Raw genomic sequence first — 23878 nt, 5'->3', positions numbered from 1 at the left:
TAATTTTCCGTCTGTGGTATTTCAGGTGTTTAAACAGAGGTAACAGGGAATTTTTGAAGTAGGTGTTGCAAAATAGTTCTGCTTGAGGGTTTTTTAAGTAATGTGTTTGTTAACCCCTTCAGATCAGCCAGCTTCTCTTTTTTCTCACCAGTACTTGGCAGGGGGGAAGATGACACAGAGCATTAGCAGCAGAATCATGGAATGGGACCTTAAACCCATCTCATTGCAGCCCCTGCCGTGGGTAGGGACACCTTCCACTTAATGTTATCTCGGTTTCTACTGTTGCTGGCAAGCCCTGAATGTCCCCTGCCTCGGTTTATTGCACATTGAATTTCCCCCACAGGGCAGAGAGGGCGGTTTAAAGGATAAACACCTGTGCCTCAAAGAGAAACAGCCACCTGCCCACCGGAGAGACCCTCTACCTGCAGGAGATGCCCTGGGGCTGGGAAGGGGTCTCAGGCTGGCAGGGAGGGGTCTCCAGCCGGGGTCTCTGTCTGAAATCTCCCTCCGGGGTCTCTCTTCACGGGTCTCTATGGGGAGTTTCTGGCCAGAGGTCTCTCTCTGGGTTTTCTCCCCGGGATCTCTATCGGGGGTCCCTGCCCGAGGTCTCAGTACAAGTTCCCTTCCGGGGGTCTCTATCAGGGGCCTCTCTGCCCGGGGTCTTTCTATTGGGGTTCTCTCTTGGGGGTCCCTGCCCGTGGTCTCAGTCCGTGTTCTCTCCTGGGGGCCTCTCTATCGGGGGTCCCTGTCCGTGCTCTCAGTCCGGGCTCTCCCGGGGGTCCGGGTCCGTGCTCTCAGTCCGGGTTCTCTCCCGGAGTTCTCTCCCGGGGGTCCGGGTCCGTGCTCTCAGTCCGGGTTCCCTCCCGGGGCTCTCTCCCGGGGGTCTCCCCGGACCGCCCCTCAGCCGTTTCCACACGGCCGCGCCTCTCCCCCGCACGCCCCGCCCCGCGAGCGCGCGCGCCCCTCCGGCAGCCAATGGGAGGCGGCGAGCGGGCCCGGGGGGCGGGGCGCGGCCAATGGCGCGCGGGCGGGGCGGGCGGGGCGGGGCCGCGGCGGCGGGGCCGGGGCCGGGGCGGGGCGCAGGCGCGCTGGGTCCGCGCCCGGCGGGTCGGGGGTTCGGGGCCCGGGGGGTTCGGGGCCCGGGGGCCGCGGGGGCCCGCGGTCCCTCCGCCATGTGGCCGTGCGGGGGGCGGCGGCAGCGCCGCCTCGGGGCATCGCGCTGCTCCTCGTCGTGCTGTGGCTGCTGCTGCGCAGGTGAGACCCGGCGCGGGGCGAGAGGCGCGGGGGTCACGCCCCGGGGGCGGCGGGGCCGGGGGGGGGGCGGCGGTGTTGGGCGGGGGTGCCGCTGCCCCGCCGGGCGCAGGGCCCGCCGCCGGGAGCGGGGCTGGCTGCGGGAGAACTGCGCATGGATGGATGGAACGGCGGCGCCGGTGGGGTGGGGGTGTGGGGGGGAGAACTGTCATTAAGGAACGTAATTAAGGTCCGTGCCCCCCCCACCCCCGCGCGCTGCCGGGGAATTAACGGGCTCGATAGAATCCCGTCTTTCCCGATCAGAGATCCTCCGCTCCCATAATTCCTGCAGCGGAACGGGAGCGTGGGAAGGAGCGGGTAACGCAGCCGCCGTGCCGGAATTATCCAAAGCTTTAAATAAATGTTGCACCTGATATCCACAGGTCTCTTGTATGAGTGTATCCGTAAAACGCTGTATCCGGAATAAACCACTGTATCCACAAGGAACTGTGCTCGGAAATGCTGTGATTGTTGCCTCGCCCGTGGTCTCTGAGCACGGGGCTGTGCAGGGCAGGAGCTGGGAGCCGGCGCAGCTCGGAGCTTTCACTTTCCTCTGGCCAGAGGAAGCCCAGAATAGACAGCAAAGCCCTCCGAGGTCTCAGTGCATCTTAGGGATTAGCGGAAAAGCCCCTTGTCCTCTGAAGCGCGTCCTTTAGCATCAGCAAGGAACTGAATGGCTTTTTCCCCTGGTTTGGCTGTTTTCTTTTCCATCAGTTTTTTCTCCCGACTGGTCTGGTTACGGGGTGGTTGGACACCAAAGCTAAATCTCTCTTGCAGAGAGGACTTCAGTCACATTTGTGTTTTACAGGCATGAACAGCGTGGCTGTTTGGTTTAGAAGTTAATTGGGACTTTCCTTTTCCATTTTGCACTTCAAATTCCATCTTAAAAAGTCTTATTCCATCTTATTGGACTAACTTGTCCAATTCAGTTTCAGAGTCTCTGCTCTGGGGTTAGTTGGTAATGGAATGGTTGAAACAGACTTTCCTGAAGCAGAGATGAAATCACAGAATCCTGCAAAAAAAGATTATTTGCAGCCTGTGCTATGATTACAAAAGTGAGAAGAAAAAATCTGCTGGGAGCTATAAATTGCTTTCAGGAAGCAGTACAGAGCCCAGGTACATTTTAAACTGTGGCAGTCCAGCTCAGGGCAACAGGATGAAGCTCTGCTGAGTCACAGAAGTGGTTTTTTTTTTCCCCTGAGGTTACTTGGACAGATCCTAATGAGAAATGTGGATTTCAGGATATCTAAGATAATGTGTTGAAAATACTGGGAGCCTGGGAGCTTCCTACCAGCCCTTCTTGGGGAGAAAAAGCACTGGAGCTGGGGAGTTTTTAAAGTAGGAAACTGGATGGGAATGTGCCAGGTTAGTTATGCCTGGGATTAAGAAAATGTGCTTAAGTGATTAGTTTATTTTTATCTGGCTGTGTGTGCTTCCTGAGCACAGCCTTCATTCTGGCACCAGTCAGCAGCACTTCTGTGTGCAGGGGTAATTTAGGGCTCTACCTAGCTCATAAACAACTTGGAAACTCTTTTCCAACCTAATCTTTGAAAACTGGAGTTTTGCATCACCAGACCCTTTTGACCCTAAAATAAAAGCAGATGTAGCTGCTGGTTTGGTTTGCCAAAGTTACAGTCTGTGATTTAGCAGCATAGAGGGGCGGGTGGCCATGGGGTATCCTGTGTGGGGCTTGAGAACCCCGTCCCTGGCTGCTGAAATTCCTAACAATTCCTTGGGAGCAATGCTGCCATTTCCCAGCCTCACGTCACCATTCTGTGGCTGTACCTACTTTTCTCATGTAGATGAGCGTTTTTGATCCTGTTCTTACTCAGGCAGTCCCCCTTTAAGTGTGGCAGATTGGTGTTTTGTGCTCATTTCTCCTACCTGAGCTGCACTATCATCAAAACCTGTTATTATTACCCCACCTTCTGCGTGAATACATCACAGTCTCCTTGCTCAGCACTGTTTCTGTGAATGGCTGGACAATCAGTGTGAGTGAATATCTAATCTGGCTTCCTTTTCCAGGTATTACCCCTGCCTGCTGCCGGTTGTTTCAGAGCCCTGTGAGAATGCTGTGCTACTCAGGTACCCTCTGAGCTTGTCAGCCAGCCCGTGCAGTACCCTGCAAACCTTAGATTTAGCTCCTTTGCAGTCTCCCTGTCCTGTCAGAGAACAGGCAGGCTGCTGGTTAGCAATCCCTGCAAGCCACAAGCTCTGAGCATCCTCACCATCCTCACCCTCTGCTAACAACTGCTTTACACATAGCATAGGCAGCAGCTGGAGGCTTAGGTGTTCCTCTCTTCTCTCACTCTGATATTTCTCCCAAATGTGTGGGTCACTCTTGCTTTCTGGAGCTGGGAATTCCTTCCTCCCATCTGGCTCTGATAAGGAACAAGCTGCCATTGTCTGACTCTCTGTGCGTTCAGAGCTGTGCCACTGGAGTGGTCTGATGGAGGCAGAGACACTGCTCTGTGTCCAGGCTTGTTGATAAAATGGGGTTTTGGCTCAGCCAAAGTGAGCTGGGGAGCCTGCAGGGCCGTGAGTAGTGCAGGAGGTGACCCAAGAGAAGTGCTCCCCCCGGTAAGTGCTGAGGAGCTGCTCTCCCCGTGGCTCTGATTCCTTTGGCAAATGACGTTTTCAGGATTAATATAAGCAGTGATGTGGGCAGAGGTAAGTTTGTGGTGGCAGCTGATTTAGTCTCTCCTGGGTAATGAATATAATCCAGGGGGCTCACTAAATTGGGGAAAAGGTTCTCTGCTCACAGGGAGCAGGTGAAGGGGTTTTGTCTTTTCTGTGCCTTGAGTTGGAAGATACCAGAGTTCCCAAGACATTCAGGATGGCAATACTGAGATGCAGGTGCTGTTGGAACATGGATCTGGAAATCAGCCATGTGCCATCCCACTGCAAAGCAGGGACATCCTAAATTCCATAAATTAGGGAAGTGCTTGTGAGTATTGGGAGTGAAACTTCCCCATCCGTGATTTTGGCAAGTGACTTTCGTGCTCTGTGCCCGAGCAGTGTCAGTTGTAGAGCGTGGCACAGTGGCTTGGGCGTTCAGGGGAGAAGCTGCCACTGAAATGAATATTGAATCCACATCTTGGGAAGATCTTCCAACTGCCTTAGAGCCTTCTGAACAATCTTTGTGCTCTGTATGACCAAGAGTGTGGTTTGCTTAAGAAGCAGGAAGGTCAGAGCTGCTCCTGCTGGCTGAGGTGGAACGAGGAGGACACATTTCTCCCCCAGGACTGGCTGCTCATATGTCTCCTTTTCTTTTCCAGGTTTAACTGGAGTGAGCTGACCCCTCTGGGGCTATGGGGAAGGACCCTGGGCTTGCAGACAGAGAACTCCCAGTTCCTGCTGGAAGGGATGCCCTTCCGCATATTTGGGGGTTCCATGCACTACTTCCGAGTGCCCCGGGAGTACTGGGAAGATCGGATGCTGAAAATGAAAGCGTGTGGCTTAAACACCCTCACCACGTAAGTGTCCTCCCTGCCCGAGCCTCACAGGGACCTCACCAGTGGGACTTTATTATTAATTCCAGTGGGCCATAACAATGTATTTCCATACTTCTTACTGTGGGAAAAGACACAGGAAGGAATAGTGGGGCCTCAGGTTTTCTTTAAGCATCCCATCCTTCACCTCCACTGCCCTCGCTCTGCCTTTCAGGTACGTGCCGTGGAACCTGCACGAAAAGGAAAGAGGGAAGTTTGACTTCAGTAAAAACCTGGATCTAAGGTATGTGGCACAGACAGCTCTGTTATTAAATGCTCCTGTTTGGAGGGGACGGGGTGTGTGGGTTTGGGTGGAGATGTTATTTCGAGCTGTGCCTTGATCAGGCAGTGGGGATTCGTTCCTTCCCCTGCCTTCTGGACTCCTGGGAACTTAATCAGTTCAGCACCAATCCAGTATAGTTGCTTCATCAAACCTTCTGGTTTGGTACCTAAATTCCATGGTGATTGGAGTGTTGGGAGTGGGGGTTCTGCAGGCAGGCAATAATTCATCTGTCTGGATCCCCAGGGCCTTCCTTTCCCTGGCAGCTAAAAATGGGCTGTGGGTGATTCTGCGCCCTGGACCTTACATCTGCTCGGAGTGGGACCTTGGGGGTCTGCCCAGGTGAGTGTGGAAATTGTTGAGTTCAGGGAAGCATGAGGGACAAACAAATCCCAAGCTCCTGATCACACAGTCGAGGCTCCTTCAGAGCAATTGCTTTGGAATGGCTGGCTGCTAGATGGAGATATTTGTTTCCTGAGTCCCCAATGCAGGTGAATACTCATTACCTTATTGAGCTCTTCTAAATTTTTTTTTGAGTGTTTAAAATAATAATTGTTTTATGGTATAATGGTTACAGCAAGAGAATAGAACTGGGAGGACCCATCTTGCTGTTGCACCTTGACTCTCTGTATAACGTGAACAGGATTTGCAGCTCGGTGTAAGAATTTGCATCATCTCAGCTCCTTTTGAAAAGCCCTGCTAGAAATCTGCATTATATGGCTGGCAGTAATAAAACCCCACAACTTTTCCAGCCTCCTGTTGTGTTTTCCCCTGAAGCACACAGCTGTAGGAGGCTTTGAGAGCACTGGGACTTACCTGGTTCCTGGATCCCGGTGGAGCCAGTGCCAGGTTATCACTTGTTTTCCTTTCCTGCACAGAGCACAAACCTCAGTGCAGACACTTGGGGATTATTTCTTTGAACCTTTCCACGTTTCACTTGCCTTTGGCATCAGAGTTCAGGTGTCAGGGACTTACTCCTGAGAAGGAGCTCCTCATGGCCAGAGCCAGAAGCCACCTCCACGTTAGGTTATGAGAAGTGCCTCTGTTTTCACATCACCCATGTGGTTTTTTATCAGACAGGTTAAAAATTCTAATAAAGAGCCACAGTACTATTCCCATTTTACAGTTAAAGAGGAGCTGATTTTTTCTGAGTCAAAAAAGCTGCATTTAGCATAGAGGAGTTAAGTTTTTTCAGACCTTTGAAAGTATTTTAGTTAAGGCCTCATTTTGCAGAGAAAAGGAAGACATAGCCTCATTCCTCTTAAATTGTTACAGCTTTATGTTATTCTCCTCTTCAACAAATTGCCCTTTTTTCTGTTAACTCCAGACAGAACCCAGCCTTGTAAATCAGCAGTAGAAACAATGGGAACAACTACAGAAATCTTTGTTTTGAGAAAGGATTGGGTTTTTTTGAAGGAGCACTTGGTTGTAGAGTGCCCTTGGGAATGCACGGAATTCACTTTCGAGTGGTAAGATTAGCCCTTAAAATATTGTTGCTGGAGGTGATGAAATGAGTTTAGGCCTGAAATGCAGAACAAAAAGAAGAGGAAGAGATTGGGAACTGGAGCCTGGATTTATTTACAAGTGTGAGTGATGGACACATGGTGTAATTCACAGCTCGGGGTGCCACAGCTGCGCTGTGGGCTTGGCCAGGTGACACCAATGATCCCTGGTGTGACTTGATGTCACTGGGTGAAATACCCCTGCTTGGCTGAACAGGACACTCTAACACATTCCCTCTCCTGATTTCCACAGCTGGCTGCTGCAAGACCCCGAGATGCAGCTGAGGACAACGTACAAGGGCTTCACAGAAGCTGTGGATGCCTATTTTGATCATCTGATGCGCGTTGTTGTCCCTCTCCAGGCAAGCAAAATCCTTTTCCCTCTCCAGGGGTGGGAATGGCTGCACAGAGCAGGGTGGGCTGTGTGTGACAGCAGCAGGGTGAGGCAATAACAAATGTACCAGTTTTGCTCCAGGAATCAGCACAGGCTGTAGTTTTCTGTGTCGGTTTGGGAGCATGGGAGGGTGGAGCTGAGTCCATCTGACACTGGTGCATCTTTCCTGCCAGCCAGTGTGATTTTGGTCCCTGTGCTTAGAAATCATGGTGAACACCTTCTTTCTCCCTTTTGTCCCCCACAGTACAAGAAAGGAGGTCCCATCATTGCAGTGCAGGTGGAGAATGAATACGGTTCCTATGCCAAAGACCCGAACTACATGACCTATGTCAAAATGGTAATGGTGGCATTTTACTCGTTTCTGTGTCAATCTCTCACATAAATCACCTTCCATACAGTGTTTTCCTTTTTCTGTATAACTTTTGAGTGTGGTTTGAGAGACCCTTGAGAGCATTAGTGCCTTCCCCAGCTGCATTTTCCTTGGATCTTTCCTCCTGGAGTGGAAGAGTTGGCACACAACCCTCTCAGTACTGATAAATGTGCATTACGTCTTCCAGAGAAGAGGGTGATAGGGAGCCAGGGAGCGTCTGTATTGCAGAGCTGGTCTTGAAGAAGCTGTCACTTGGGGGTCCTGTTTTGCCTCTCTTAGATGATATTTGATAAAGGTTTCCCTTTGCTGACTTTTCCTGGGAGGAAAGTTGATGGAAGCAAGCCACCAGCACGCTCCTAAACTTGTATAATTTGGGGCTCAGCGTCAGGCATAATGCCTCCCTTAGCCCTGTCAAAAAGAAATTAAACTGTGCCCTGGCTGCCCTGAGTGAGTGATAAGGAGTTGTCCCATGCCCAGGGAGGCTGGATTATCCTGGTGGATCTCACAGCAGTCTGACCTGTTTGTTTGCCCCCAGCACAAGCGCAGGCCAGGCAGATAACAAGATCTGCAGTGTCTCTCACAGGGTTTGTTGTTTAATTTCTTCTCACTGAATGCTTAAAGGTATTGCTGCATGTGAGGGGTGTCACCCATCCAGTCTTGCTCTTCTGCTGCAGGATTATGGGATCCTTCTGAAACCCTTTGGGTACCCCAGCTGCACCCTGAGCACCCTGAGGCTCAGGCTGTCCTATTGCTCAGGGTGTACAGAGGCTCTTCAAACCAATAATCCCATGGCAGGAGTGCTAATTCCCCTTAGGGCTGTGCCAGCTCCTGCACCGTCTCCATCTCGTGCAGTGCTTTAATTCTGCTTACAGGGCTAAATATGAAGTGTGCATACAAACAAATTAGAGATAATGCCAAGCAAGTGGTTTTCAGAACCCTAAATGAACGAGGCACAGAGATTCTGGGGGTCTGAACAGCCTGCAGGCTTGTCCTTGCTTTTCCATGGCTCAGTGAGGAAAGAGCTTGTGCTGTTTCAGATTTATCAGGGCAGATTCCCCTGCCAGGCCTGTGGGTGTATTTTTGCAGTGCTGTTTCATCATGTTCTGGGATTGTGTGCAGTTTACATCTGAGGAAGTACAGAATAGTGGTTAGAGATGAAAATGTGGGAAAGCAGGATTTGCAGGGCTTCGTTTTTGGTTGGAGTGGGTTCTGATGTGAGGTGGGGCTCTGAGTCTTTGTTCTGGTTTGTGGCAAGGTGGTTAATTCACACCTAGCATCCATGAGCAAGTTGCAATATTCTTGGAATTAATATACTCAGTAAGAAACACCCACAACTCACACAAAACCTCAAATCCTTGTGCTTACCTCACTCTTTTGGGCGCAATGCCTTTACCTTCCTAAAAGTGAAAGCCATGGAAGGGTGTTTTGGCATGACCCTTCCCACGCAGAGCTGAGCTTCTATTCCTGCTTCTCTGCTGCACCCTTGGAGGCATTTAATGTGTGGCAGCTCTGCTGTTTCTCCATTTTGCATTTACACTCAAAAGGAGGGGAAGAAACTTAGTATTAATGCAGTGCTCAAAGAATTACCTTAGTAAAATTGGTTAGAAGTTCCAGGTCCCTCAGCAGCTGAATTTTGTCCGAATCCAGCATCTGTTCAGGTCTAAGTTTGGTGGTGATGGGTTGATAAAGTCCCCAGGTTGTCCTAGCTCTGGATTGGGTGTGTCTGTAGCCTCTGTGTTGCAGTTTCTCTCTAATGCAGACACTGTGCCGTGCCCAGGTTTGCTCTTTGTGCAGGCAGGGGCCATAAACAAAGGGCTTTATCCCTTTTCACAATTAGTAATTTAGACTGGAGAGACTGAAGCCTTGTTCTCAGAGCTCGTGGGAGCTGGAGGAATGACTTCCAGTGCAGATACAGTGAAATGAGTGGTTAATGAACAGCTGAGGTTTCTCAAGCTCTCCTTCCAACATCAGCCACGGTTCTGTTAAGAACCAGCTGCCAGGGAACAATCCTAATGGGAAGAACCTTGTGTGTGCAGGTGGATTTTAAAACCTTAGAGTGCTGTTTCCTCCAGTACTGTTACATTGGGGAGCAACTAAATTCATTGATTATTGAAAAACATTGGTACCTGAGCTGTCCTGTGATGGCATTCCTTGGAAAACCAGCTCTTTTCACCTCCCTCTGTCGGGCAGTCAGGAAGGCTGAGCTGCTTTTCCTTTCCTGCTTCCACCTGAATCCCTCTTTTGATGAAAGCAGTGAAGCTCTTTATTAAATTGATCTCAGAAGCTGAAATCCTGAAGTTGGATGCATCAGTGAGAAACCAATCCAGCTTCCTAAAACAAAATAAGACTTTCCAGTTGTCTTTAAGCTGGGAAAAGTAGACAGGGAAGCTTCAGGAGGAATGGGAGATGTCACAGGGATAATATTTCATTCCAAGCCACTGCCAGTTGCAGGCTGTCCCCACAGAAGGTGATACTGTAATGCTTTAATATCCTGGGAAGTGCTGAACTCTGTTAACACAATGGCTTTTGCTCTTTTTAAACTAGGCCCTGTTAAACAGAGGGATTGTGGAGCTGCTGATGACCTCAGACAACAAGAATGGGCTGTCCTTTGGCTTGGTGGAAGGAGGTGAGTGCCTGTAGAGGTGAGGGCAGGCTGTGATCTCTGGGGAACGTGGCCTTGGAAGGAAAACAGGACATTAATTCACCCTCTGCATGCACTGAGTATGTTCTGTTTGTGGTAGCAGGGACCCCTTGGCTGGATGGTGCACCCCAGGACAAACCCAGGCCCTTCCCAGAAAGGTTTAGAGTGGTTTATTTTCCACATAAAGTGCAACATTGTGTGAAGGATTGGGCGTCTGTACTTCCCACTGAGTCAAGAGATGGCAGCACCCAGCATTTCGTAATGTTTCACCAGACTACAAGGCTGAAAATGCTTCGTTTAAATATTTATTAAACAAGTTCCTCAGCAATTACTAACAGTAATAACTCATTCCTAAGGTAGCTGCTTTGCAATTAAAAAGAGAAGAAAAAAAAGTCCATTAAAAGCTTGATTCTGAGTTCTACATTTAAGCAGTAAGTGCAGCAGTAGTTTGTGGGGCAGCAGCATCTTCTCAGCAAGCTTATTTTGGGGTGTAAAACCTTAGACAGGTAAAGGAGGATGTCAGATGTGCAGAAAGCAAAAGGATGCCCATTGCCCTTTTACAAAGGATAATTCTAATAAGTTTTTTAAATGCTGCTTAGCACCCTCCTCCTTTTCCCTGGGAAGAAATGGAGGTGCAGCTGCTTGAGTTTCACTGAGCCCTAAATCTGACTGTTTGGGGCACTGATTCTCAGAATTCCAGGTAATTTCAGCTGGGATTTACTCTGCCCTTGGCCTCTGCTCTCTCCTGTGTTCCTGCCAATTGCCTGAGGTGTGACTGCTCCCCCAAATTAAGTGTTTGCAGGGTACGGTCTTTGAGTGCTCCTGTTATCACTCAGTCATAAATAATGTTTATTTTCCAATCTCAGGAATGGAGATGATTAAAGGGAAAGACTTTCCCCTCCTTTTTTTGCCTCCTTTTGCTTTTCCATGACAGTGTGAGAGGGATAAATTCATTAACTGAAGTCACGGGCCTTCACCAGCCCAGTGATGTTGTCTTTTGGATTTTTTTGGGTGTGCAGCAGTTTTCAGCTCTGACCACACAGAGTCACTCTCTGCCTGCCACAGAGCTGTCAGGAGAAGGGATGCTGTGGAAATCTCTGCCTAGCCCTGATCTGCTGAGGGAATGTTTGCTGCCTCAGAGCTCCTTCTTGTTCAGAGTCGTTCGTGCCGGGAGCTCTTTGATCCCACTTTGCCTCTTGGATGTCACAACAATCTGCTCATTACCAACGTGTCACTGATCAGATGTGTGCAATAACCAGGGCTCCAACTGGAAGAGCAGCAGGGTGGTGAGGACAAGGCTAAAGGAGAGGCCTGTGAATCATTCCCCATCCCTGGAAGTGTCCAAGGCCAGGTTGGACGGGGCTTGGAACAACCTGGGATAGTGGAAGGTGTCCCTGCACGCAGCAGGGGTGGGGATGGGATGAGTTTGAAGCTCCCTTCCAACCCAAACCAAGCTGATTCCAAGAATCCCAAGCTGATAAAACTCTTCTGGGAGCTCATGGGAGACAAAATAAAGCCTCTGCTGCGCCTCCAGGCCGTGGCTGAAGGACCATGGTGGGACACCGTGTTTGTGTGTGTGGAAAGAGCATCCCGTGAGAATGGTAAATAAGGCTCTGGGGAATGGTTCTGTTTTCCATGGTGTGCTGTTAGTCTGCATGAAAAGCAGAGCTGGGCACGTTCTCCTTCAGCATTGCCAGCTACTGTATTACATCAGTGCTAAATCCACGTTTTGTTTTGTTCTCCCTTCGTGTTTTCTGTGCTGAATTCTTCGGCTCAGGCACTACATAGGTCAGCTTATTAAAATCAAGGTATAAATAGTGAGAAGGGAGCTTTTTCTTCTGTAAATATTCTGTTTGAAGTGCTCTGCCTGACACAACTGGGGCTGGGTTTGATACCAGCTCTCTTGTTAGAAGTCAGTTCTTAATGCCGAATCACATCATCGCTGCTGTGTTTGCAGAGTTTGTTTGGGAGAAATATCAGCATAACCAGGGGCTGGGAGGTATGAAAGTGGTTCAAGTGTGTGCCAGGGGCTGGGACACTGATCCCAGATTAGTGTGTCCTGTCCTGCTGGCAGATGTTCCCACTCCAGAGCCTGAGGAGCGGCAGGAGCACAGAGAACTCTTCCAATTCCAGTTCTCTGTGGTTCTCTTGTCCTGTGGTTGCTCTCACTCACCCCCACAGACATGACAAGCTCTAGGATATTGCCTGAGTAGGGATTCCTGCAGCTGAAGCCTGGGAGAGAAGTGTGGCATCCAGACAGGACTTTCTAATAAGTTTGCCTTTGTGTGGTGCCTTTTAAGTGGGGATCTCCAAGTGCTTTACAGGCTCTGATTAGAGCTGGTGACACCCCAGGAGCTGCTCTGGTGCTCTGTCTCTCTAATATCTCTGCACATGAGAGCTGAAAGATGGCCTGTGAGTGTTCCACTGTGTGCTGTGGTCCACGTGGATTCCACATACCAAGTGAAGGCTTTGATGGGAAATTCCTGAGGAGGTTATTTTGGGGGTCCAGAAGGTGTTGCAGTTCCCTCCTGCTGGGCTGCTGCCTAAGGAAACATTTTGGATGAGTCTAAATTAATACATTTTTCTTTTCCCATTAGCACTGGCCACTGTTAACTTTCAGAAACTGGAGCCTGGGCTACTGAAATACCTGGACACGGTACAGGTAAGGTGCACAAACACTTTGTTGATCCACATTTTCCAGCACTAGAAGTGAAGCACTGGTACTCTGGTTGGGATTTGTGTGTTGGTTTGGGGCTTCCTTCTCATTAGGGCAAGGCATTAACTTTAGGTTGGTTATCTGGTAAATCTGCATAGCTAAGAGCAAGCGGAGCAAAAAGGCATAAGCATCATTTTCGATTAAGTTCCATATTCTTTTTATACTATCATCTAACAAAAAATCCTGCAATGCTACTGATTCCCACACTGGAAGTTCACAGTCTTCTCTAGGTTGAGTGCAAGATGTCAGGCAGAGGTGGTGATTTCTGTACAATTCACCAATCAGGAGGAATCAGGGAGGGAGGATTTAAGTGTCATGTTATCCAGCACTCTTTAGAAAGGCTTTTCATCCAGCTGTGCCCTGTGTTTATCTGTTAGAGGTTAGGCTTCTTCTCACATTCAAGTGTTGATACCCAGGAGCATCCCAGTTCACAATTGTCAGACCTCTCTCTTGAGGTTCCATCATCTTTTTCCCCGACTCTTTCACCCTGGTGCTGTGGGTGCTCTCTGCAGACTGCTGCTGTGCTGCAGTTCTGCCTGTGCACTGTGAGGGGTGTTCATCCCCAGTGCCTCATTCAGGGTAGACTTAGGAAGTTTTAGTGTGTCACTTGAGCTTCTTTAACCTCTCCCTGTGCTGCCAGAGGTGTGAATCAGGGAGGGAATTAATTAATTGCCTAATGAACATTTGGTGTGAAAAGTATCCTGATTGCTCTGAGGGAGTGGTGGGGGAATGGCAAGTTTTGGGGTTAGTGACAGGTTATTTCTCTCTTTACACTCTCTGTCCTCTTTTCCCGTTGCCCTGCTTGCTCCAGATGAACGATGTGAGCAGCTGGGATCTGCCCCCAGCCCTGATCAATTCTCTTCTCACCTCTTTCCTTGGCTTTTGCCTGGCTGTGGAGGGAAGCCTTGCTGGCAGGCTGGATGTTTAATCGTACAGCTTTCATTTGTTTTCTTTTCCTTTACTGGTAAAAGAGGCTCTGCTGGAGGTGCTTTCACCTCCTTCAGGTCTTCCAGAATTCCCCAAACCCTGCAAATGAATAGAAGGTGGCACCTTCCCCACCAAATGAATGCAACACAGCCCCAAAAAAGCAGCTCCTGCTTTGCTGGACTAATTATGAGATAGGAAGTGTTTGTAGGGATTATGAAGCTGTTTTGTCTTTTCCTTGTTATGGGTTTTTGTTCCAGAAGGTGACAAAGTTCCCTCTTTGACTGGTTTACTGGGGATGGACTGATTAAATGCATCTCCTAGAGCTGTTTAGATGATTACAGGCAGTTGTTTTGTCCTAATGAAGCACGAGTTTCTTTAATGCCACTTTCCTCAGCCAATTCCTGTGGCATCAGATAAAGCCCCTATCACACAAAGGGCAAAACAATCTGGAAATAGAGCCCATGAGGCTCGAGGGGCAGCCAGGCTGAGCACACATTGCCCTGTCCATGTGATGGGGCCGGGGGGGGGGGGGGGTGGGATCCCACAGGGAGCTGGCAGGCAGTGACAAATGGGAAGCAATTGCTCTGTGTGCAGAGCCTTTAATGGAGACCTAATTCCTGCAAATTCTTCCCTGCTAGCACCATATGCAGCATTAAAAAGGCATTAAGCAGCTCAGGTCTGCTGCTGTACCTTGGCAAGCACTGGCTGCCCTGCACCTGCAGACTCTCAGCTGGCAGTGGCGTGGCAGATAAGCAGACATTTATAAATGTGTGTTTCTAGCAAAAACTAAACACTGACAGTTGGTTTGTCTGTTTGCTACAGCTCTACCAAGCAGCAGCATCCAGAACTGTTTGATAGCACCTGATTGTGTGCTCTGTGCTTTGTGACGAGCAGAGGCACAAAGCTTTGCTTGCCTGTTCTGGGCATTGCTGGCCCACAGCTCCTTGTTCCTCTCATGCCCAGAGCTCCTTAGGTGCCAGCTGAGAAGAAAACACTCCTGTAAAACCATGTCCCCACACTGGGTTTGAACAATGCTTCTCTAGAAAAAGGGGTGAGTGCAGGAATGCCCTGAATCCATTTTAACTCTGTTTTTCTTTTGACACAGAAAGACCAGCCAAAGATGGTGATGGAGTACTGGACCGGGTGGTTTGATAACTGGGGAGGCCCTCACTATGTCTTTGATGCAGATGGTGAGCACCAAACGCTGTTCTTGTAGGACATTTTGTGGTGAATTTAAACCCCTTGTGAGTGCAGCACCTTCTCCCTGGTTTAAAAGCTCATTAGGAAGGCTACTAGTAAAAAAATAAACCAACAATTCCAGACCCCCCAGGGCATCTAAAGAGCAGTGAAAACAGAGCTATAGAATGTTTTAAGGACTCTCTCATCCTCCTGTAATTGTTTATGTAATTGGGTCATTAGTGTGTTCCTTTAGGAGTCTCACTGAGGAGTCCTTACAACTTTGCTGCTTAAAAGCCAAATTCCTGCTGGAGGCTGTGAGCTTCACCCCTTTTCACCTGGAGGAGAGGATATTTGAATGTATTAATGCATCAGGAGATGTGCTGCCCTTCCTGAGGGCAAGGTGCAAATCACAACACAAATCACTGTGACTGCACGGAGCAGAACGTGTCTGATTTGAATTCCTGGCCCAGATTTGTGGTCTCTGACCTCCCTGGCACTGCCCTTTTTTTGCAGAGATGGTGAATACTGTAGCAAGCGTCCTCAAAACAGGAGCATCCATCAACCTCTACATGTTCCATGGAGGCACCAACTTTGGCTTCATGAACGGGGCTCTGGAAGCTGATGAGTACAAGTCAGATGTCACCAGTTATGGTGAGTTTATTTTCCCTGCCTTGCCTGTGCAGCTCTGACTACCCTGGGTTAGTGACAGTCACCAGCAATGCTGAGAATAATCAGCACAACCACTTTGTCCTGGAGGGATGAGGTGGAACACAGCTCAGAAGCAAATACCTGTCTAAAAAGGGGCTTTTGTTGGTGTTTCCAATTCCCAACCCACTCCAGGATGTGGGAGATTCCTTTATTCTGAACTGTAATTAGAGGTGTCACAGATGATGACTTGATTTCTCTTCTTTCTAGGGAGAGATGGTGATCCAAGACACCATTTTTTAATTTTACCAAGTGCAACTGTGCCATAAATCTCTTTTCATCCCAACAGCCCTTTGTTAAAATGGTTACTTTGTTCAAATGGTTGACTTCATCCTGTGTGAAATTCTGGATGTGTGCAAATTAGACCTCTGAAAGCGTGTTGCTCCTCGGTGAATGGCTCTTGTCTAAATTAAGGAATTCTGTGGCTCTTTAGTGATGTTCACTCAGATTAAAGTGTACAGACTTCCATACTACAGACAGTGCCATGAAAATTGTGCCTGGGGCTTGCATTTCTTGCGTGAAGCCGTCGCAGAGCTGCTTTATGTTTTCAAAACATGTGCTGCTTTTCCAGATTACGATGCTGTGCTGACAGAGGCTGGAGACTACACATCCAAATTCTTCAAGCTGCGACAGCTCTTCAGCATGGTCATTGGTAATTACAAACCCAGGAGCCAAGGCACTGCTCCCCCCACACTGTTACACGAAGGAAATGTTTAAACTGCCCCTTCTGCTGCAGCCCTGGGGCTCTGGGTTGTTGGGAATTAAGGACCAAAGGAGGTCTGGAGGGATCTTGAATTTGTGTTGTCTGAAATCATTGTTCCATCTTTCTTTTTGCATCCCAGGCCAGCCCCTTCCTCTGCCTCCCATGATTGAAAGCAAGGCCTCCTACGGTGCCATCCTGCTGCACCAATACATCTCTCTCTGGGATGTGTTGCCAGCACTTTTACAGGTAGTGACACCTCTTTTAATGCATCCCAGACCTAAAAGGCAGCAACTTCTAGGTGCAAAAGGCAATTTGTGCTCTGCCTTTTTATCCCACAAGGATGAGGTTGGGGATTTTTTTTTTTGCCAAGGATATGCAAAAGCAGCAAATCTTTTATCTTGCCTTTTCCACTGTGACTTCTGTTCTCTTGGAATTGTGGTGTTGCAAGTCCTTGGCTCCTTTTTCTTGTACTGTGGTGCAGCTTTCTTAGGGTCAGGAGGGGATTTGGGTTGGAGCAGAGCTCGGGAGGCTCTCACCTGTGGCAGCGTGGGATACCTGCTGCCTCTGCGTGGTCTGCCAATGTGAGAGGCCACTCCTGATGTTCGATTTGCTTCTCCTCTGCAGCCCATTAAGTCAGAGTTCCCTGTGAACATGGAGAATCTGCATCTGAACGACAGCATTGGGCAGCCCTATGGATATGTGCTCTACGAGACTGTCATTTTTGGGGGTGGCCACCTGCACACCAGGGACCACGTCCGGGACCGGGCACAGGTAGGGGCACAGGGCTCCTTAGGCACTCACTCGCCTTGGGTGGAGGCAGGAAATGGGGGAAAACACGAAATTTTAGATTAGTTTTATGATTCACTCTTTGCAGTTCTCAGCTAAGCCTCAAGCCTTATCATTTCTAATTAAATTTCCAGTTCCAGTCTGCTAAAACTTGTAACATCTTTAAACATCAGAATGTTGAATGTTCTGAGAATATTTTGATTATTTTATTCCCACCTGAACTGAATCCGTGACACAGTTGTGGACACTTCAGTTCTAGTTTCAAGCAGAGACAATTTCTTCCCCAAATACAGCTTGAGTGATCTGATTATGACATAATTGATGAGCGGTTGCTCTGGTCTCCTGTGCTCTGTTCTGCAGGTGTTTGTTAACACCATGTACGTGGGGGAGCTGGACTACAACACAGTGGAGCTCTCCATTCCTGAGGGACAGGTAACTGCTGGAGATTGCTCAGGGTGTGGATGACAGAACCAAGGCTGCTAAAGAGGGAGAAGTCTCAGAAAGGCACCTACTCCTGACTCGGACTAGCTTGGTGCCCTAATCAAACACCATCTCACTAGTGGAATAGTGGGATTTCACTGCCGTTTTGCGATTGAGAACTGGGGTTTGAATGCTTTTCCGTGGAGAAAATTCAAGTTATTGTAGTCCTTGCTGCACGAAATTTGCCAGCCTTCTTACCTCAGCCACAACATTGAGTACCTGTACCCTGTTTGTGCAGATTAAATCCACGCAGGCTTCATCTTCCTTAGCACAAAGCAGGTTTAAAGGGGGTTTGGAGGGTCTTGGGTCTCAAATTAAATGAGGGGGAATGTCTCTCTTTAGCTCTGAGAGCAGTTTTACCCTGGCAGAAGTTGGCACTAAGAACAATGTACTGACTGAGCTCATTCCAACAGAGCTGTGGTGGCTCTAGGAGCAGGGGAGGGGGTGGATGCACTGGCTGTTCTTAAGGCTTGTGGGAGAGTTTATGACATGAGCCTGTCCTGTGTCAAACTCCAGTTCTGGCTCTGTGGGTGATATCAAAATGGGAGTTAAAAATTCAAGAGAAAATGAAAAAACAAACCAGAAAGCTTCTGTGCAAAGGCTGCGAGTTCCTCACTGTTGGCAGCAGAGAACTTCAAGGTGGATTTATAAATTGCAGCTGCCAAAGGTTGTGGTGCCACTTCCCCTCTTGAACAGCTTCACTGGCCTCTGCTGAGGCTGGTGCAGGACCTGATGCTTCTCCTTGTTTGTTTTTAGCAGGGCTTCAGGCAGCTGAGGCTCCTGGTAGAGAACCGTGGGCGCGTCAATTATGGGCTGGCACTGAACGAGCAGAGGAAAGGTGGGTTTGCTTCTGTGCTCCCAAACTCTCCCAGACACTTCTCAGAGTGTAAATGCTGCAGAACTGTCTGTGTGCTGTGCACAGAACCAGCTAAGGGCCTAGTACAGCTCTTGTGGTGCTGGTCAGGACTGGGAGTTGGTGGGAAATGGTGTGAGGGAAGGAGTGTGTTAAAAAACATCCTCAGCCCCTGTCTGGAGTGATCAGAGGAAAAGCAGTGGCTGCTCAGTGCCCTGCACCAAGGTTTATTTTATAAGGGCATAGCTAAAGCCAAGGCTATCAATGAATCTGGCTCTGCTCTAGGTTTCCTAGGTGATGCTCAGCTCCCTTTCTCTTGCTCTGTGAGCATATTACTTCAAGGGAGGGAAGGAAAATACCTTTTTTAATCCGTGTTTTCCCTTGGGGGTTGATAATTGCATTTAAAAGCTCACACAGTCTCAGGAGGAGGGAACTGCATCCCCTTGAGCAGAATTGACTGAAATGCTCAAGCCTGTCGCACACAGTGGTGGAGCTGGAAGAGGTTGATTCTGTTTTAATGGGGAGCTATGTGCAAAAGCTCTATAAAATAGATTAATGGAGTTAGGCACATGACTGTATTGATTTTATTTAATGCAGAAAAGTTCCATAAAGCCTCAGTGCTGCCTCAGCAGCCTCAGTCCTGTGATTAGGAGGCTGCATTAGAACCCAGGCTTTGCCTGCTTCAGGGAGAGCAGCTTTAACAAAAAGGTGCTAAAGGTGACTGACTTATTAAGGTGCCTTAAAATCCTGCGATGGAAAGCCCTGGAGCAGCTCTGGGTGTCAGTGCTGGCCCATGTTTTATTTTGCTGTGCCTGTTACAGAAGAGATTGACTGCTTTAAAAAAATCTGTGCATGGTCAGCTCACTAAACCCCAACAATGCCCCATGTGCTGCCTGTCCAACACATCCCAGTGTTTTCTGCTGGGAGGGTGTTTGGGGCCCTGGTGAGTTGAGGGAGAGGAGAGAATGGAGAGGCCGAAGTTTAGTAATGCTCCCCACTCCATCTGGATGAGCAATGGGACCATATGGACTCTAATTCCATTGCAGAACGTGGCTGCTTTCCATCTCCTGCTGTTCCACAGATTCAAATAGCAAAATCCATCAGCCTTAGCTGCTCCTCAACTCTTCATTACCTCCATTGCTCTTGCAGGCTTAATTGGTGACGTCTTCTTGAATAAAACCCCCTTGAGGAACTTCAAGATTTACAGTTTGGAGATGAAACCTGCCTTCATGAAAAGGTTTGTGGGATTTAAACATTTTTTTTTTTTTTCCCCTTCCTCATTTGAAACCACCTGTTTTTCCAGCAGTGCAGTATCTGATAGGGAGCAACCTGAGGTAACAGTGGGGAGGTGGATTTTTGCACTGATCAGTTCCTCGCTGACACCTTTGCCTGAAATAGTGCATGAAATGGTGCCAGCTGATCCATACCATTATTTAGGGAGAAATCTAATCCCACTGTGCAGGATTTAAAGATTTCCTTGCAGCAGGGTTAGATCAGGTAGGTAAAAACCAGGCTTACCCAAACGGGAGGATCCCCACACACCCACACGTTGGAAATTTCGGGTCTTTCTGGAAATTACCAATCTGGCTGATATATTTAGTAATTCAGACTGGCGAGGGATAGATTAATTCTAGAAAGCTACTGATAGTGCATTAACAATCCAGATGGCTCCCTCTCTTTTATGTTGTTTTGCTTTAATTCAAGGAAGGAAATCTAGCAGGGGGATGTTTGAGGAGCCTCTGTCAGCACATACAGAAAACCTCAGCAAGTGTTTCAGGCAGCAGATGCCCTATGGACTGTGGCCACAATCCAGAGACACTCTTTACAGTGATGTTTTTAATACCAGAAAGAAACTTACGTGCATCCCCCGAGATATCACAGCTGCCCCATTTTGTGTAGGAGGGAGAGAGAGGCCACGTTAAACTGAGATGGCTTTTAAAAGGAAAAAAAGTCCACATTCAGAAATGTCTAAGGGCAGTTTTACCAGGTGCTGGGGGCTACCTGAAGAATTCTTATTGATGGGGTAACTCACAGCCTTTTGGACTGCAGGGTGTTAGAGGAACATTTCCAGAGAGGAGCATTAAAGCAAGTGAGCTGCCATGCCCAAACAAAAGCAAGATTAGTCACCACTACCCTCAGCTCCTGGCTGCTGACCAGCAGCACTGAAACACAATCAGCTCACAGTCTCCTGGGGGAGGAGGGAGAGGAGTGTTGTGAAAGGAGCTGTCACAGGCTTTGAGTTGAATAATTCAGTGGCAGCCAGGCTGCACTGGATCAATAACTTCCCCCAGTCCAAGAGATGCAGTCTGTAAGGGTTGGAGGGAGCATGTCCTGACAGAAGCTCAAGGCTTCTGTGGGATTCTACACTCCTTATTTCCTCTTCTGTTTGTGCCCTGCTCCCAAATTGTTGCCACAGGTAAGAAATAATGTCAGATTTCCCCTAATTACTGCAACCTTGCAAGGATGTGTTTGTGTTCCTCGACAGGAGCAGTGGCAGCAATGTCTGGTTTGAATCCTGTCAGTTCTGCAGCTTCCTTTAGCAAGCCACAGACATTTAAAGCACCCTGGCAGATCTGAAGGATCCTCAACAACCAACATGAAGCCGAGCTTTTATCCCAGAGTGGTTTGGTGGAAAGGGCCTTAAAGATCCTCTATCCCACCCCTGCCCTGGGCAGGGACACCTTCCACTATCCCAGGTTGCTCCAACCTGGCCTTGGACACTTCCAGGGATGGGGCAGCCACAGCTTCTCTGGGCAACCTCTGCCAGGGCCTCACCATCCTCTCAGGGAAAAATTTCATGCCAATATTCCATCTATACCTGCTCTCATCCAGTCTGAATGCTTTCCCCCTTGTCCTGTCACCACACGCTCTTGTAAAAAGCATTTCCCGTCGCTGTGAAGCATCAGAGGTGGCGACAGCCCCAGGTACCCTTGTCTTGTACCCCAGCTTGGCCTGGCAGGGATGTGGACCCTGGGGACAGAGGGAGGTGGCCCCAGTGCCCTGTGTGAGCTGTCCCTCTCTTGCAGCTTGCAGCGTGTGTCTGGCTGGAGCACGGTCCCGGATTATTTCGTGGGGCCGGCATTTTTCCGCGGGAGGCTGTGGATAGAGCAGCAGCCACAGGACACCTTCTTGAAGCTACAGGCAAGTCCTGGTTGTTTTTAATCAAGGTTTTTAAAGAGCTGGTTTGAGAGACACTTGTGCAACAGCTCTGACTGGCCTCTGTGTCTGTAGTCTCCCCCTCTCTTTTAGAGAATTATTCTGAGGGGCTGAAAGTCTCCTCCAGGTACTTCTGTTCAGTCTGGAGAGGTCCTGAAGGGAAAACGTGCAGTACTGGCCCCGCAGAGCTGCCAGTGACCACTTCAGTCTTTTTTTACTGGCATACAGATGTGATTTTCTAGTTGCAGAGGAGTAATGGGCACAGAAAATAATGGAGGCCCTTGTTTTATCCCCGTCTCCTCAGTGTGACATGGAAAGAGTCACTTCTTTGTGGCCATGGCATGGGAGTTAGCATTCCTGTCATCCTTCTGTGGGAGATTGCCTAGACCTTCAGATGAGATTTTAAGTATTATTAAACTTCCTCCTCTGATTTCCCTCCCTTAGAGCCAAGGCTTGTGCCCATCCTTACTGTCCTGCTCACTTTCCCATTTATTGGGAGAATCGTATTTGTTGCAAATCAGGCCAGCCAGCAGCAATTCAGTATTTCTGTCACTTGGGAAAGAGGTGAGGGCAGATATTCCATGCTTGGGAAGAAATAAAGGCCTGTCTGTTCAAAGGGATGAAATTTCCTGTACGAGCATGAATCACAAATTGCACGTTTTTTGAAAGCTTTATCCTCTTAATGAGCACATTAAGAATAACTCCTGTTCAACAGGGCTTGTTTAAATGTTCCTGGCTGCAGGGACTTGCACAGGGAAAGCAAGCAGAAAACTTGCAGAAAGTGGCTGGAAAGAATGCAAGTGTGAAAGCAGATTTGGGTTCCTGTGGGGACGCTAACGAGGCAGCAGAGCTGCATCGGTAATTCCGTGTTCTGCCTTGATTCCAGGGCTGGGAAAAAGGAGTGGTGTTCGTCAATGGTCAGAACCTGGGAAGATACTGGAAGATTGGACCTCAGGAGACGCTTTACCTTCCTGGGCCCTGGCTACGGAGAGGGGGCAACGAGGTGAGAGGCTCTGCTGGGATTGCCCTTTGCCTGTTGGTGTTGTTAAAGATCCGTGTCCCAAAGAGCCAGATGTGCACAGGTCATCAATTATCCTCCCTTAGCTGCAAGCCAGCACAATAGAGGGGAAGGACAGTGCTGTCTCCTAAGACCTGTGAAAATGAGGGAAGGTGCTGCTCTAAAGCTGGCTCTGGCTCTGACAGCCACTAAGGGGTGGCGAGGATGGCAGCTGAACTACAAAGCTCTGCCCCAAGTTGGAAATGGAGACAAAGCTGATGTGCTGCTGCTTCATTCCTGCACCACGTGGTGCCGAGGCAGAGTCTCAGTCACTGTTCAGACTCACACTGACTGATGTCTTTAAATGGTGCTTCCTTCCCCTCCTCCTGAAATTATTTAAAGCCCCCCAGGCTTTGTAAGAAGGGGTTTTCTCTCCCCCTGTGCAGATTGTCATCTTTGAGGAGCGCACGGCGGGACGGATCATCCAGTCCGTGGACATCCCCTATTTAGGACGGACCCAGTACGTGGACTGAGCAGAGCTGCTTTCCCATGTTTGGCTCATCCTGAATATTCCTGGTTGCATGTCTGGGGACGTGATGGCTCAGCACTTGGGCATGCTAATCTCCACTAGAGCCAGGGAAAGGATTTGCCCTCTCAGAGGAGAGGCCGGCCGGAGGAAGCAGGGCCGTTGTTCCATGGACGGATGGATGCAGCAGCTCATTCCCTGGACTACTGAGAACCCCCAGCCTGGATGGCTGCGCATGTTCTGGACCATCTGGTGGATGTGGGGGAGTAAAAAGGTGCTGGAGGCAGGTGAGAGAGAGAGAGAAAGAACTGAAGCCATCTGAACCGAAAGCTGAGCTCAGCTTTCCAGGGACTTTCAAAATGTGCTATCGCTGGCCTCCTCGTTTTTATAATTAGGTAGGGAGAAAATAGTTGGTGAACATGTGAGTAATCAGGTGTGGAAAACCATTTTGGCGTGCTTTGAGGCAGATTTTAGCAGGTCTCTCTGCAAAAAGGCCATTATGTGTTCCTGTGTTGGAGGCCAAGGTGGTTGTCAAATGACTTTTAATTTGTTTTTTTTTTTCCACTAAGTTTTGCTATGGAGGTCGTCTCTCTCTCAAAAGGAAAAAAAAAAAGTTTTAAAAAGTGAAATGTGTTTTGTCTTCTATCAAATGTATCATTATGTTTCAGCCAGGCAGGAATGAGAATTTCCAAGGAGGAGAAAAGAGCAAGTGAGTCCTCCAGTCCTCTCCCCACTCATGCTAAGACGAAATTCCCCCTTGGAAAATGAGCAGGGATCAGATTTGGGCTGGGATGGAAGCGAAGGGACTACAAGTAGGAAAACTCATCCCTGCTTTTGCCTTAAAGCTGCCCCGGGATCTTGGGTCCTGATTTCTTTTTTCTT

At 48.9% G+C, this 23878-nt stretch overlaps 1 protein-coding gene across 1 annotated transcript; it reads left to right on the top strand.

Moving 5' to 3' along the window:
- The first annotated feature begins 1172 nt into the window (after positions 1 to 1172).
- On the top strand, positions 1173 to 23625 carry LOC104692200 (beta-galactosidase-1-like protein 2). The gene is given in 21 exon segments (XM_039564848.1): positions 1173 to 1206; positions 1209 to 1254; positions 3316 to 3375; positions 4569 to 4766; positions 4957 to 5025; positions 5308 to 5403; positions 6817 to 6925; positions 7202 to 7294; positions 9872 to 9953; positions 12566 to 12630; positions 14717 to 14801; positions 15304 to 15441; positions 16067 to 16147; positions 16338 to 16444; positions 16823 to 16969; positions 17345 to 17416; positions 18224 to 18302; positions 19467 to 19554; positions 21344 to 21458; positions 22360 to 22476; positions 22917 to 23625. Coding segments are annotated over 21 exon segments (1968 nt in total). The 3' UTR covers positions 23004 to 23625.
- The last annotated feature ends 253 nt before the right edge of the window (positions 23626 to 23878 follow it).

Source organism: Corvus cornix, chromosome 24 (genome assembly GCF_000738735.6).
Source record: "Corvus cornix cornix isolate S_Up_H32 chromosome 24, ASM73873v5, whole genome shotgun sequence".
NCBI classification, from domain to species: Eukaryota; Metazoa; Chordata; class Aves; order Passeriformes; family Corvidae; genus Corvus; species Corvus cornix.
The sequence above is the reverse complement of the archived record's forward strand: the minus strand, read 5'-3'. Positions and strand labels throughout refer to the sequence as shown.